This window comes from Oncorhynchus mykiss, chromosome Y (genome assembly GCF_013265735.2).
Source record: "Oncorhynchus mykiss isolate Arlee chromosome Y, USDA_OmykA_1.1, whole genome shotgun sequence".
NCBI lineage: Eukaryota > Metazoa > Chordata > Actinopteri > Salmoniformes > Salmonidae > Oncorhynchus > Oncorhynchus mykiss.
In genome coordinates, this window is record NC_048593.1 from 15,061,554 (window position 1) to 15,077,985 (window position 16,432).

Here is a 16,432-nt window from a genome sequence, read left to right on the forward strand (position 1 = left end):
AAAGCTCATCCAAACCATTTCAACCTATTCAAAATATCATATTGGTTAAACCATTATTATTATTATAACCAATATTGTCTTGGACGACCATGATCCTCCCTAGTAAGGAGATAAGATATCTTATAGCTAAAGCCAGCACGTTGCTGCCGATAACAGATTGATTCCCATCATCCCAGTAAATCCATTCATGTGCTAGATAATAACAGGGCAGAGGTCTTTAGCGTGTCCCCCGGGCACGGGTGTTTGTTCACACACCTTTTCATCGTGTCATTGTGAGAAGGCCCTATTCACGGCCGAACAACACGCTTTAGTCCCTGTACTTCAAATGACCCACATTCTTAAAGCCGGGCTCTTTGACTGGGCTGACATGCGACACCACCACGAACCGCCTCGGACGTAACGCGAACCTTCCCATGTAAATGAGCGGCCTAGTTTTGGCTCTCTTGTACCCCGCCTTATCCAACCACCCTCCCTCCGACCCCCATACCTCGCACACAGGGCTCAGTTTAATCAAACACATCATTTTTACACAATAGCTCTTTTATTTTTCCCATGGTCAAATTAAATCACAGATACAGTGCCTTGCGAAAGTATTCGGCCCCCTTGAACTTTGCGACCTTTTGCCACATTTCAGGCTTCAAACATAAAGATATAAAACTGTATTTTTTTGTGAAGAATCAACAACAAGTGGGACACAATCATGAAGTGGAACAACATTTATTGGATATTTCAAACTTTTTTAACAAATCGAAAATTGAAAAATTGGGCGTGCAAAATTATTCAGCCCCTTTACTTTCTGTGCAGCAAACTCTCTCCAGAAGTTCAGTGAGGATCTCTGAATGATCCAATGTTGACCTAAATGACTAATGATGATAAATACAATCCACCTGTGTGTAATTAAGTCTCCGTATAAATGCACCTGCACTGTGATAGTCTCAGAGGTCCGTTAAAAGCGCAGAGAGCATCATGAAGAACAAGGAACACACCAGGCAGGTCCGAGATACTGTTGTGAAGAAGTTTAAAGCCGGATTTGGATACAAAAAGATTTCCCAAGCTTTAAACATCCCAAGGAGCACTGTGCAAGCGATAATATTGAAATGGAAGGAGTATCAGACCACTGCAAATCTACCAAGACCTGGCCGTCCCTCTAAACTTTCAGCTCATACAAGGAGAAGACTGATCAGAGATGCAGCCAAGAGGCCCATGATCACTCTGGATGAACTGCAGAGATCTACAGCTGAGGTGGGAGACTCTGTCCATAGGACAACAATCAGTCGTATATTGCACAAATCTGGCCTTTATGGAAGAGTGGCAAGAAGAAAGCCATTTCTTAAAGATATCCATAAAAAGTGTTGTTTAAAGTTTGCCACAAGCCACCTGGGAGACACACCAAACATGTGGAAGAAGGTGCTCTGGTCAGATGAAACCAAAATTGAACTTTTTGGCAACAATGCAAAACGTTATGTTTGGTGTAAAAGCAACACAGCTGACAAACATGGTGGTGGCAGCATCATGGTTTGGGCCTGCTTTTCTTCAGCAGGGACAGGGAAGATGGTTAAAATTGATGGGAAGATGGATGGAGCCAAATACAGGACCATTCTGGAAGAAAACCTGATGGAGTCTGCAAAAGACCTGAGACTGGGACGGAGATTTGTCTTCCAACAAGACAATGATCCAAAACATAAAGCAAAATCTACAATGGAATGGTTCAAAAATAAACATATCCAGGTGTTAGAATGGCCAAGTCAAAGTCCAGACCTGAATCCAATCGAGAATCTGTGGAAAGAACTGAAAACTGCTGTTCACAAATGCTCTCCATCCAACCTCACTGAGCTCGAGCTGTTTTGCAAGGAGGAATGGCAAAAAATGTCAGTCTCTCGATGTGCAAAACTGATAGAGACATACCCCAAGTGACTTACAGCTGTAATCGCAGCAAAAGGTGGCGCTACAAAGTATTAACTTAAGGGGGCTGAATAATTTTGCACGCCCAATTTTTCAGTTTTTGATTTGTTAAAAAAGTTTGAAATATCCAATAAATGTCGTTCCACTTCATGATTGTGTCCCACTTGTTGTTGATTCTTCACAAAAAATACAGTTTTATATCTTTATGTTTGAAGCCTGAAATGTGGCAAAAGGTCGCAAAGTTCAAGGGGGCCGAATACTTTCGCAAGGCACTGTATATATGGAAGTCACAGAGCACAGATACATGCACAGAATAATTGAATTATTGTGGATAGTCAGATTAATCTAATAGTTTGTTTAAAATGGTTACGTGCTTTTTAAGAATAACAATTTCCCTAATAATCCTGTTTACATGGACATGGTCTGATATCAAAAAACGTTTGTTAATGCAGAAAATCGCCTAATCAAAATAAACTTTCTACCACAGTGACCATGTTATTTTTGTGAAGCCTATTTGATTCTGAGATCGGACATATAAAGTTTCTGTGTGAAAACTATTTCTAAGATGCATACTTTCAGTTTTTCTAAACTTACTTAATTTTCGCATAACAGGGAGACTTGTGCTGCCGGTGTGGCACAGGTGCAGATCAAATACACCACTGGAACACCATTTAAACTGTTTATATCTCCTAATAATTTGAACGATTGTTTCGAAAACCAGGAATTTTAATCGGCATGAGCTTACTTTGATTTTGACCGTATGCCGATGAAGATTAGCTATGTGAGGTGTTTACATGACTATTTCCATTCTCGGCCTACTGCCATAATCAGTTTAATATTGAATTATCAGTGTGCATGTAAACATACAATTGTGGGTACTATAAAAAAAAAATGTATAGTACCAATAGTAGGTAGACTTTCCTCAAAAGGTAGAGTTAGCGTTTTCTGAATAAGTCTGTGTGTGCACGGGCAGTAGCTGGTAAACGAAGATGCTGGAGAAACATACACTCTTAGAAAAAAGGGTTCCAAGCGGGTTCTTTGGCTGTCCCCATAGGACAACCTTTTTTGGTTCCATGTAGAACCCTGTGTTCTACATGGAACCCAAAACAGTTCTACTTGGAACCAACAAGGGTTATTCAAAGGGTTCTCCTATGGAGACAGCTAAAGAACCCTTTTAGGCGACACTTGTTTTTCCTGTGTGTAGCAACGGTTGCAATGGTATTATAAAAACTCCACTTCGTCTATGACAACTAACAGAAGCTCATCACAACACACCAATTCTTACATGTGTTTCTTGGGGTCAATCTTCTCTGGGTGAACCAGGGGCATTCCTGGAACACTAGTGGGTTTTGACCCCTGACTAACAGACTGGAGTTGACTTCTGAATAACAGACTGGAGTTGCTTCTTGTCAGACTGAGGTTGACTCCTGACTGACAGGCTGATGTTGACAACAGAGTTGACTCCTGACTAAGCTCCTGTCGCTCCTCACTTGGTTCTCTGGAAAGTGGTCATGTCTTGTTGTTCACAGGGAGTTTCCTGGCCGGTGCAGCCCTACTGTGCAGCCATCACGCCTCTTGATGGCTCTCTCCTTCTCCCCCTTCCACCTACTCTCCCCGTTCTATTTGCTCATGTCAGACTTTCCACAGACACAGGGAGGCAGAGCGGAGGGGCCGACGACCAGCAGAGCACTCACAATCACACCCTTTAGCTTTATCCAAACACAGAGCCTCTTCACACTTACTACACTTTTCCTATAAATACCGTCAACTGCACATATTACTCAAATGTAAACTTGCATACTTGCTAGGCATCGGTCACTACCTCCGGAGTTTGCTTTGGAGCAGGGCACTGTGAAAAGAATTGTCTCGTTGAGCCAACACTCCTACAGTATAAATGGTCACAGCAGAGCAATGTTTTTGAAATAGCTGAAATGTTGACATTTTCCAAACATTCAAGACTTGTTTTATTGAGTTTTTACCCGAAATTGCAGTAACAGTCTGTTACATTCTGAAATTGCTACAGTAGCTGCCGGCTACACTGAACCACGTAAAACTATAGGAAGCCCATCCCCACCAAAAACATGTCAAATGTAGATCATAGAAATAGGATATGTTGTAACAATGTATGATGATTTCAGAGGTGGCACCACAGGTCCCAGAGTGGTGGGGGGAATCTCTTTCACCACTCCACTCCACAGACTCTTCTTCATATCTCGCAGTGGGAATAGGGCTATTGTGAGAGAGAAGAGCCAAAGAGAGAAGGGCGAGAGAGCGAGAGAGATTGCAGGCACAAACAGAGAACAAGCGAGAGGGGGAGAGAGGATTGTAACAGCTTGTAAGATTGTATAGAGGGAGTAAAAGAGTTGGGTGTGTGACTGAGGCCGTGTGAAAAAGAAGGTACGCAGGGGAAATGACAGTGTGCAAGTATGTGTTCATTTTCTGAAATTTGTGAGAGGGAAAGAAGGAAAAAAGGAGAAAAACACAACCAGGGAAGGAGAGGAGAGCTTGAGCCATGCATTGGAACCACATCATATAAAAAGAAGTAGTGTAACCATGGCGAATCCCACAGACAGTAATCAGGCTTGCTTAGAAGGGTAACCATGGTTATGTGCCCAATCAAAAGCCAGGTGGCCTGTCTATACTGGAAAGAACACACACACACACACAGGGCTGCTGAACGGTGACATCATTTCCTGTCTGGGTGCATTCTTGGGCCTGTGGATTACTAGATTCCGCCATTCAGCAGCCATCCCATCCTCACAGACAAACCTGTTCTTCTCTCAGCAGTTTATAGGCGCCCCACAGAGGGGAAAGTTCACTTTATGGGGAGGAGGAATATCTAACAATGGAATTTTCCCATTGAGCCATGGCCATCAGAGAGTGAGAGTTTATTTTGTGTCTAAGGTGTGCTGCTCAAGTGTTGAATTGGGGAAAAGCAGTGGTGAAAAAGGACCCAATTGTCATACTTGAGTAAAAGTAAAGATACCTTCATAGAAAATGCCTAAAATACTAACTGAGTAAAAGTCTATATTTGGTTTAAAATGTACTTAAGTCTCAAAAGTAAAAGTAAAAGTAAAAATAATGTTAAATTCAGGTGCATTATATTAAGCTAACCAGACAAAATCATTTTCTTATTTTCTTAATTTACGGATAGCCAGAGTTACGCTCCAACATTACTTACAAATGAAGCATGTGTGTTTAGTGAGTCTGCCAGATCAGAGGCAATAGGGATGATCTGTTGATAAGTGCGGGAATTCTTTTTTATGTTACCTTTATTTAACAAGGCAAGTCAGTTAAGAACACATTCTTATTTTCAATGACAGCCTAGGAACAGTGGGTTAACTGTCTTGTTCAGGGGCAGAACGACAGATGTGTACCTTGTCAGCTCAGGGATACGATCTTGGAACTTCTCGGTTACTAGTCCAACGCTCCAACCACTAGGCTACTTGGACCACTTTCATATCCTGCTTAGCATTCCAAATGTAACGAGTACTTTTGGGTGTCAAGGAAAATGGATGGAGTATTCTCTTTATGAATATGTAGTGAAGTAAAAATGAAAGTAGTCAGAAATATAAATAGAAAAGTAGAGATACCCCCAAAAACTAAGTAGTACTTTAAAGTATTTTTAAGTACTTTACACCACTGGAAAACATCTGTATTCTGCACAAAATCACTTCTGTACAAGTACAGTAAGCACTTGGTATGAAACTGAGTAGACAGTTGTACAGTAAGTACATCAAGTCCTAAATGCAGACATCAAAACCTGATCGACCAACATTACAGCTACAAAGCTATTCTTTCCTACAGGCCTTACCACTTTACACACATCTTTTTGTGTTTTTCATATCACACTGGTTACTTCCTTGTAGTTACAGTACCCTGGTATAATGGCTAATAATGCTAAGTGCTGCAGAAGACATTATCCCTCACCATTCACTTATCTAAACACTAGACAGCACACACACCAATGACCCCTCCACCACATTCTCTCTCTCTGTTACACACACACACACACACACACACACACACACACACACACACACACACACACACACACACACACACACACAATGTGGTATATGTTTCGTAAGGAAGAGGACCAGAGTGGCCACCTCAACCTCAGTGTTGAGAGAGAGCCCTCCAAGTCCTAAAGCCACAATCCCTTGCCTCTGGCAGCCCACCAATACTAAATACTCTAGTGTTGTACAGTACAGCAGACATCCTGCCCTGCACATGGCAGACAGAGCGCGAGAGAGAGAGAGAGAGAGAGAGAGAGAGAGAGAGAGAGAGAGAGAAAATGAATGGACTGTAGCCTATCTGAGCATCATTGAGCCGCACTCTCAACCAGTTCCTGTCACTGCATTCGGGTACTTCCAAATTGCCCTGGCACATTCAACACATGCCACCGTGTACACTGAGATTGTATTTATTGCTGAATGACAGGACCCCCTTTCAGTGGAGCAAGTTATCAATGTGGCATTTACAGGGGTTTAATTCCCCTCCTGTGGGTCGTACAGTGAGCCTCATTATCTCAGGGAGAGCGAGGGAAAGACACACACGTACGCACACACACACACAAGTGAGCACAGTGTACACACACATGCACTCAAAGTAGAATGGCCAAGGGAGAATGTACTTTATTTGATACAGGACAGATGATTTCAATCATCGCCGTATCTGATATAAGGAGCAGCACGCTGTACCTCATTACGCCCCTGGATCCGGAGAGTGGGAGATTTGGGACCCTGACCCTCCTCCGTATCCCAATCATGCCTTTCCCATTAGCCTCGCCTATTCTCTCATCTATTATCTGGGAGGGAAATACGTGACAGTGGGAATACGGAACACCCATCCGCTCAGATTAACTGGACAGGCGGATGGAGGAAACAGGCCCTGTTACGGAGGTTCCGATTAGTCAAGGAAAGTATTGCTAAGAGGAAGGTAGGCTGAGATGAAGAGACACAGAAAGTGGAGAGACACTTAAAGGGACACTTCGCATGGAAATTATTGTTTGACAGATGTTTCGAAATCGCAAAAGTCGATGTCAAATCAAATCAAATTGTATGGGTCACATACACGTGTTTAGCAGATGTTATTGTGGGTGTAGCAAAATGCTTGTGATTCTAGCTCCGACAGTGCAGTAATATCGAACAAGTAATTTCTAACAATTTCACAACATATACCCAATACACACAAATCTAAGTAAGGAATGGAATTAAGAATGTATATGGATGAGCAATGTCAGAGCGGCGTAGACTAAGATACCGTAGAATAGTATAGAATACAGTATATACATATGAGATGAGTAATGTAAGATACGTAAACAATTTTAAAGTGACTAGTGTTCCATATATTAAAGTGGCCAGTGATTTCAAGTCTATGTCCAGGGGGGAGAGAGAACAAGTATTTGATACACTGCCGATTTTGCAGGTTTAGGTCTGTAATTGTTATCATAGGTACACTTCAACTGTGAGCGACGGAATCTAAAACAGAAATCCAGAAAATCACATTGTATGATTTTTAAGTAATTCATTTGCATGGGCGGTAAGCAAATTGAAGTGGGTCTAGGGTGACAGGTAAGGCAGAGGTGTCCTTGACTCGTCTCTCAAAGCACTTCATGTTGACAGAAGTGAGTGCTACGGGGTGATGTCAACAGGAGTTTGCGTCCCATGCCATATTTTATGTCCTAATAGCAAACGAATAAGAACTGTCTAAATTCCCTAATTTCATTCAGTGTCTATTTTACCCCCATTTATTTAGGGTTGCGATATAGTTGGACAGAAACAGTCCCTTATCCATTGTAAATGTGCCAATAGATGAGGGATGGTGTCTTGTGGGTCAATTGCTTATAATCACTGTATTAGGCCAGTTTTCCAACTTCCTGGGGACCTATATTATAAGTCTTATAAGTCAACGTTCAACTATTACTCATCCCAGTCACCCCTAAACAAAGTACCTGGCTAAGAACAAGACCCTTCGTGGTTTGTGTCTTGAATTACTGAAAGACCAAAACTAAAAGGCAACAACAAAAAACAAGGTATTTGTTGCGGGTTTTCAGTTTGACTGTTCTTCAGGACACAAACCACATCTTGTTCTTAGTCTGTTCAGACTAGAGGTCGACCAATTCATCGGAATGGCCAATTAATTACGGCCGATTTCAAGTTTTCATAACAAATCGGTATTTTGGGGCGCCGATTTGCAGATTTTAAAAATTATTTTAATATATATTTTTGTATACCTTTATTTAACTAGGCAAGTCAGTTAAGAACACATTCTTATTTTCAATCATGGCCTAGGAATGGTGGGTTAACTGCCTCGTTCAGGGGCAGAACAACAGATTTTCACCTTGTCGGCTCGGGGGATCCAATCTTGCAACTTTACAGTTAACTAGTCCAGCACAACAACAACCTCCCTCTCTCTCGTTGCACTCCACAAGGAGACTGCCTGTTACGCGAATGCAGTAAGCCAAGGTAAGTTGCTAGGTAGCATTAAACTTATCTTATAAAAAACAATCATAATCACTAGTTAACTACACATGGTTGATGATATTTGTCCTATAATTCCTATAATAACTACAACCTAAAACTTCTTACCTGGGAATATTGAAGACTCATGTTAAAAGGAACCACCAGCTTTCATATGTTCTTATGTTCTGAGCAAGGAACTGAAACGTTAGCTTTCTTACATGGCACATATTGCTTTTTTTTATTACTTTCTTCTTCGTCACTTTGTTATTATTTAAACCAAATTGAACATGTTTCATTATTTACTTGAGGCTAAATTTATTTTATTTTATATGTATTTATTAAGTTAAAATAAGTGTTCATTCAGTATTGTTGTAATTGTCATTTTTACAATTTTTTTTTTTTTTTTTTTTTTTTTTAAATCGGCAGATTAATCGGTATCGGCTTTTTTGGTCCTCCAATAATCAGTATCTGCGTTGAAAAATCATAATCGGTCGACCTCTAGTTCAGACCCTTGCTCTCTTATTTTTTTCTACCTATAAATGCATGGAAACATTAGGTAACCTTCAACACCATTACAAAACACTGCCTTGTAGCCAAATGTACAATACCGTAGATCAATTACACGTTTGACTGACAACACACGTATACTAGCAACATTTCTCATGGCAGTGTATAATTAAGACATTCATCCATTCATGTTTTGATGACACACCACTCCTTTACTTTAGTTTCTCTCCTCCTTTAAATCTGGAAATTCCTGAATGTGAGTGTATTTAATTGACTCATGTCACTCTGAGTAAGCTCACACTAAACTACTTTGCCATTCAAACCCACATAGATAACCCTGGCAAGATGCTGAAAGTCAACTGGTCTTCTACTTGAGATATAAATCCTGCTTTTCTTTTAAAGCTGGGAGGAGAAGACATGCTCTGGTTATGTCTTTCAGTACTAAACCAGGTGACATTCTGTATGCGTTACCTCTTCTGTGGTAGGGGTCTGGGGTATGGTACATCACAGCTTGTATCATTAAGAACAAGTTACTCATCCACCATAGCTATTCTTCATCAGACACTTAGAAAACAGGGATCCAAAATGGTTCTTTGACCCATAGAAGAACCCGTTTTGGTTCCAGATTGAACTCTTTTGGGTTCCATGTAGAACCGTCTGTGGTTCCATGTAGAACCAGGTTATTCAAAGGGTTCTCCTATGGGGACAGCCAAAGAACCCTTTTGGGTTCTAGATAGCACCTTTTTTCTAAGAGTGTAACAAAGACATATGGGGGGGGTGAGAGTTTGACTTTGTTATATGAGAAACAGCACAGACAAATATGGAGCAGTACATAAAGCTACCAAAAAGACACAACAATAACCACAACACACGTTGTTGCACACACACACACAAAAAACACGACACGAAGCCGCCAAAATACAATGACACACATTCAGTTTCCCCAGTCACACGCACAGCGTATCAGTAGGGAGCGTGTGAAACGGTGGGGCCCCCTCCTCCCAGGGAGTACAGGAAGGCCCAGACAATGCAGAGGCTTCATGCCGGGTTCAGCTCCTCTCTCTCTTTCCCTCTTTCTCCCTCTCTCTAGTCCTTCTAGTCAAGGCCGGGCCCGAGAGCCACTGGGCCGTATCCGCTCCGGCAGTTATTTATACTCAGGGAAGACACACACACACACACACACACACACACACACACAGTTTTCTCATGGGGGTAGGGTTCATTGATTACTGTACCATAGCACATTGTGTTTGTGTGTGCGTGCCTGTGTGTGACGCTGGGTGTGTGTGACGCTGGGTTACAGTGAGTGACAGGTTAGGTTAGTTGGTTAGTTGGCTTTCACCTCAGTACGAGGTGTAAACAACAACCTTTGTGACGTTAGTTATGACGAAATTCCTGCTCAAAGCCAAACACTTGTGGTTGGTGACATGACTGACAATGAGACTCTGAGTGACCACAAAAAGTCTGACTCGATGAAGTGTGAGAAAGAAGTACACTGTAATGTCTAAGAGTTGTGGTAAGGAGACTCAAACAGGTGTTCCATAGAGTTAACTACTCTTTACGGACAAAGAGTTGGACTTTCTGTGAAACTAGCTTCGCGGTAACACCATGCTTACTTACCAACTCAACCTATTAGACTGAGTTGACCCTTTTTTGCCTTCATTTTAGAGCAGAGTTATGTTCTTTTTAACTCGTGTAATATCAAATTTGCCTGAGTTAGAAAGGAATGACACAGATATAGGTAGGCTGTTGAAAGTGTGGCGCGAGAGAGAGAGAGATGGGAAGACGGAGAGAAAGAGAAGAGTGACTCACTCACAAATCTCTTTAGAGAATCCCGAATCCATTAACTTGTTCCAAAGACAATCACAGTAGCTCCTTAACAGGGGTGTCTCCAAGTAAAAAGCTATTTGAAGCCCCTGGACACTTTATATTCTTCTTCATAAACACATCACAGGAAAAATTCAGACTATGTGTCTGGGCCAACAGATCTACAGGGCCTAAGTGACTATCTCAACGTGTGATTTATGTCTTTGTAAACACTATCCCAACCTATGAACAAAGGTTGGGTCTCGTTCAACATCCTCTGAACATTTGAGCATTTTTGGGGTCTAAGATCTAGGAGGGAAAAATACAGAGAACTATGGCAGTGTTGCGAGACACCTTTGAGACAGTTTGAACTCAAATTTTAAACAGAAGTGTGGCCACTGTCAATGATAGCATATGCCCTCCCAGTCACGGATGTCTGTGTTCAATTCAGACTGGTGATAATTCTGACATCACAAACTGAGTTTTCTTGAATTCAGCTCTAGTTGAACTAGTAGGCTACTTTACTAGTTCAGTAGATCTATACTTTACTAATACAGTCAGAGAAATGTGTTCTTTACACTGTAAAGCACGGTGATGGTAAATGAATCCCCAAAGAAACAAACCACGTAGTTTCCATTTGACTATGTCATTTATTAATAAATACCTGGTAACTGATGTACCATGAAATAAAGTACAAGGTTCACTAACTACGCTAAGTGGCCAGTTTATTAGGGACACCATCCCGTTCTCGAAAATGGTTCGCTACTCGAGATAGTGAGTCACGTGGCCTTGGTTGCTATATAAAGCAGGCAGACAGGCATTGAGGCATTCAGTTACTATTAGATTGAATGTTAGAATGGGCAAAACGAGTGACCTAAGCGACTATGAGCGTGGCATGATTGTCGGTGCCAGGCTCGCAGGGTTCCAGTATCTCAGAAATGGCTGGCATCCTGGGTTTTTCACGCATGACAGTGTCTAAGGTTTACTGAGAATGGCGCGACAAACAAAAAACATCCAGTTAGTGGCAGTCCTCTGGGCAAAAACAGCTCGTTGATGAGAGAGGTAGAGAATGGCAAGACGAATCCCGGTTCCTGTTGCGTCATGCTGATGGCAGAATCAGGATTTGACGTAAGCAGCATGAGTCCATGGTCCCATCCTGCCTGGTGTCAACGGTACAGGCTGGTGGCGGTGGTGTAATGGTATGGGGGAACGTTTTCCTGGCACACGTTAGTTACCTTGATTGAGCAACGTTTCCATGCCCCAAATAATTCAGGTTGTTCTGGAGGCAAAGGGGGGTCCGGCCCGGTACTAGATGAGTGTACCTAATAAATTGGCCAGTGTATGTATCCTGAGTAACAGGTCATTCATTGGTGGATGACAACTGCATCAAACAAATCGGTCTACTGTAGTGAAGGCAATTTTAGAATATAAGAGCAACTTCAACTACATCATACTGTCTGTCCGTCCGTCCGTCCGTCCGTCCGTCCGTCTGTCTCTCTTGCTCTATGTGTCTACAGGAGCTACAGTACACAGGAAACTGAGTCATACATAAGGTGTGGGCAACAGGTGTATTTCCTGATAAATCTTGGTGACCACATGACGTCAATCTAACATTTACAACAGATAAACAAGTATTTGTCAAAGGCTATTAAGTGGCTGAGATCTTTGACGGCCTGGAACCCGTGGTTGAGTCAATAAAGGAACATGTCACCTTCACTACTCCTTATCAACACCTTTGAATTAGGAATTTTGAGTAACGTAGAATGAATTTCAAAGTACGTAGAATGAATTTCAAAGTACGTAGAATGAATTTCAAAGTACGTAGAATGTCTCTTCAATGGCGTAAATATTAAAGCATCACTTCCTTTGTTCTGGTCCTTGGTGAAAGAAATGATAGTGTGAAATTACATTTGACACCGTCACAGCTGTTCCCCACATCCTTCCTCTTACTTTCTGAGGTTTGATATGAACTCTAATTGACAACAGAACAGAGAGACGTGTGAGTGAATGTTGACACCTGCCTTCTTATTACAATGCTTGCACTGGGGTTGCATCGTAATGTAGGCTGTAGTCTGCATGTGACTTCCCTACTTTATCCATGCAGGTGTTTGCAGTGGAATGTAAGAGGTGCCAGCCTGGTACCATTCTATTTCACTATACCAGAGATGATATTCAAAAATACAATCCTTAAATGCTTTTGTGTTACCTTTAGAAACACAACCAAATGATTATTTTTGCCACAGTATATATAACATTTATTACACTCTTAGAATTTTCGCAGTCAGAATGACTGCTCATTAGCTTGAAGGGGGGGGGGTCCCTCTAGGCCCAGCGGTTCTCGTGTTAAAGAGACATATTCTAAAATGCGGTTCTAGAGAATAGGCCTATGTTTTCCACGTGACCAATATCTACCGTGAAGTAGCAGAAACAATCACTCTGTTGACCAATAACCTAAGCAACACTTTTGAACTTGTTCTTCTACTAATATAGAAGTAGTAGGTAGGCCTATAACTCCTTGATGGTTGTCTTCTTTTGTTGTTGACCTCAGAGATTTCCTGTGTGAACCCACACCCAGATAACATCTTGTGTAAAAGAGTGTGGGCTGGGCACGACTAGATTGATGCCACTGATCATCCGTAAATCGGTATTTACTAAAGGGACATGCACATACACTGCAGTCATTTGCAATGGAGAGGGGTTAGGGGGTTTGAAAGTCCTCCGCCATAGTCCCCTAGCAACAAGCACTGACTGGTGAGAAGACTCCAGAAGTTTCTGTAGTTTACAGGAAAGATAAACAATGACATCGCCACACCAGAAAGCAAAGTCATTTGCTCTAAGTAGCGGAGCAATGCATGACTTCAAACTTGGATCTGGCGATTAGGCTATTCTGTCCAAAACAACCCCTGGTGCTGACTTGTAGGAATGGAAAAGTGATGTCCTTTTGTGTTGCCTACCCCTACCCAACTGACAATAACCATTAACCAACTGACAATAAAATAGCAAATACCACCAACCTATGGTTGTGTGGCAATAAATTACTCTGTTTGAATGGTATTTCCATGAACATTACACACAAATTGGTTGATATTCCAAATCATCACACATTTAAAAACAATCCCAACGTATTGATGTCTATGAATTTCTCATATTTAGTGTCAAACCCAAATGGTATTTTATCCAAGGTAAAGTGTTTCAGGTTTTACTGAGGCCATATTTATAGTGTCAGGCTTTGGCACTGCACGGCTGGAAAATACAACAGCACAGCAATGAATGGCCCTTTTTGTGTGGAATAAACTTTACACTGGCAGGACTTACTACAACTCTAAATTAAATATATAGGCATGTGTTTGTGTGTGTGTGTGTGTGTGTGTGTGTGTGTGTGTGTGTGTGTGTGTGTGTGTGTGTGTGTGTGTGTGTGTGTGTGCATGTGTGACCTAGGAATCTAGGACAGTTCAAATTCATTTTCCGCAATGTATTCATGAATATTGAAGCTGTGATGTTTTGCAGACCACATTTCTCTGCATACCAAGGGCTCTGTATACTTTGAGACTTCCAATAGAGAGGTGGTAAACCATGTTTTGATCGACATGGTGGCTTACATTGAAAGGTAGGCTTCGGCTATACTGTAGTTAGCTGTCTAAGTCGTAAGTAGGCGTACCCCCAGTGACAGCAAGGTAATAACTAGCCGATACATGAATATAAAAAATATAATATACAATCATATAATTAAATCATGACAGCCATTTAGCCAATGTTTCAAACTGTTATAAGACACCAATTAAGAAGATGCCAGCAGGGTCTGGTTTGTTTGACCCAATGTCCAAGACAGTGCTGATGCCTGGGGGCTGAATTAATAGCGTGGGATCATGTTCGGCACCAGATGGTGACTGTTGTCAATGGGGGAAGGGTTCGAAATTATACACATGTACAGTAGAGTAGCCTACAGTATAAACTTCCAATACTGTGTCCCAGTAAACAAACACACACCACTTCAAATGCGCAGCAGTTATCACGCCATGGTGTTCAACTCCACGTGGGCTACAACTTGAGACACTTCCCGAAAGTTATAGTTTAACCAATAAGTCTTGAGAAATGTTATCTAATGGAGTGCTGAGATTGCAGTAGCCTATTGCTTCTCTTGATCAGCAGCTGCCTGAGCGTGGCCCCTTGCCCGAGAGCAAGTTATACACTTCGGGTAAACTTAATTCTTCGTTTGTAACAGGTTATACACTTCGGGTAAACGTAAATCTTCGTTTGTAACAGGTTATATAAAGTATTTAATCTCCATAGCATCGCGCCATTGGCTACTATTTCAGCCGGAGTAAAAAAAAAGAAGACTTTGTATCGTTCATACTTCAACTAATCACTTAAACCAGTGGTCTTGACAGGCTATAGGCTGCAATTATCGGCGACACACATCTCGAATATAGTGATTACACGTCTCACACATTTCGGTGTTATCAAAACATAATAGAACAAGATAGTTTACTATGTGGCACTGTACAATATTTTATTTTCTTACCGGACTTTTGATGAACGTCAGATTGAAGTTCATCTTGGAACTCCGAACTCAAGCGACTATCATCCAAAATTCAACCTCGTTATGAAATCTAAAACTTCCTCAAAACACGACTACTTACAAAATAAAAACATTGTAAATAAAACATCTGCTATTAAAACATCCGGTTGTTTCCATGCATTTAGTTATACATTTAAAAAAAGACACTGAAGAGGTGTCAGCCTTGAGCACTCTCACTTGGGACAGTCCCACGACCAATGGCATACTTCTTTCAAAGTCAGTCCTCTATACTCATTGACGTCATGCCCATACACCAATCACATAACTTCATTTGGAGTGAAAAAAACAAGAATGTCACTCCCAAGAGTTAATTTAGAAGTAGGTTGACATCAATAAATATAATATTTTATGCACGTTGGATATAGTATTTTTTCATCTTCACATTTGAATCATTTGCAGACGCCCCGATCCAGAACAATTTACAGGTGCAATAATGGTTAAGTGCCTGGCTCAAGGGCACATCAACAGATTTTCCCCCAAATCGGCTCAGGGATTAAAACCTGCTAACTTTTAATCACTGGCCCAACACTCTTAACCATGAGGCTACCTGCCATGTACTTCATTCATTTCAACATTTTGTGTTAGATATATTGCGGATCACAATGTTTGGCGATAATATCAAGTGTACTACATCTGAACCTTCTGTAACGTAGGCCTACCTGAATAAGCCATATATACGGCTCTCGGATCACCTGATTCATGAGGCGTAAACAAAATATGATCAATAATTAAGTACAATATGAGTGAAATTGTTTTCCTTCCATATTATTTGTATTAAGTACATGTACGTTAAAAATCAGCTTTTCTGTTTTGGAATGGTGTGACCGTACCCCAGCAACAATGGTGTGGGCGTATACTGGTCATCAAAAATATTCACGTGTGTCGACCGCTGATTGACCAGCTCATCCTCGTCAGGAGGACGACATTGTCCTCTATGAGGAAGTAGCAAGCATTTTTGAAATGCTCTGTTTGAGGTGGGATTAAAAAAAAATGCTTTTTCTCCAATTCAGGCTTTGGCCACAATTACGAGTATAGGATGAGTCAACAACATTAATTTGGTATGAGTTAACAGAATATGAACTTTTGAAAGTGAGACGTTCACTGGATAGTTCCTTTATATCGTAGGATCCATTCTGCCAGTGCCAGACAGTGAGGCAACAGTGATATTGTG

The 16,432-nt window shown here is 41.3% G+C and overlaps 1 protein-coding gene across 1 annotated transcript in view; it reads right to left on the reverse strand.

The window, feature by feature from the left end:
* The window catches only part of LOC110509702 (tumor necrosis factor receptor superfamily member 10A), a 38,194-nt gene extending 22,737 nt beyond the window's left edge, over window positions 1–15,457 (reverse strand). Inside the window, exon 1 of the mRNA XM_021590749.2 lies at window positions 15,205–15,457. Coding sequence (XP_021446424.2) covers window positions 15,205–15,237 — 33 coding nt within the window. The 5' untranslated portion in view covers window positions 15,238–15,457. The remainder of the gene's footprint in view (window positions 1–15,204) is intronic.
* Between the last annotated feature and the right edge of the window lie 975 nt (window positions 15,458–16,432).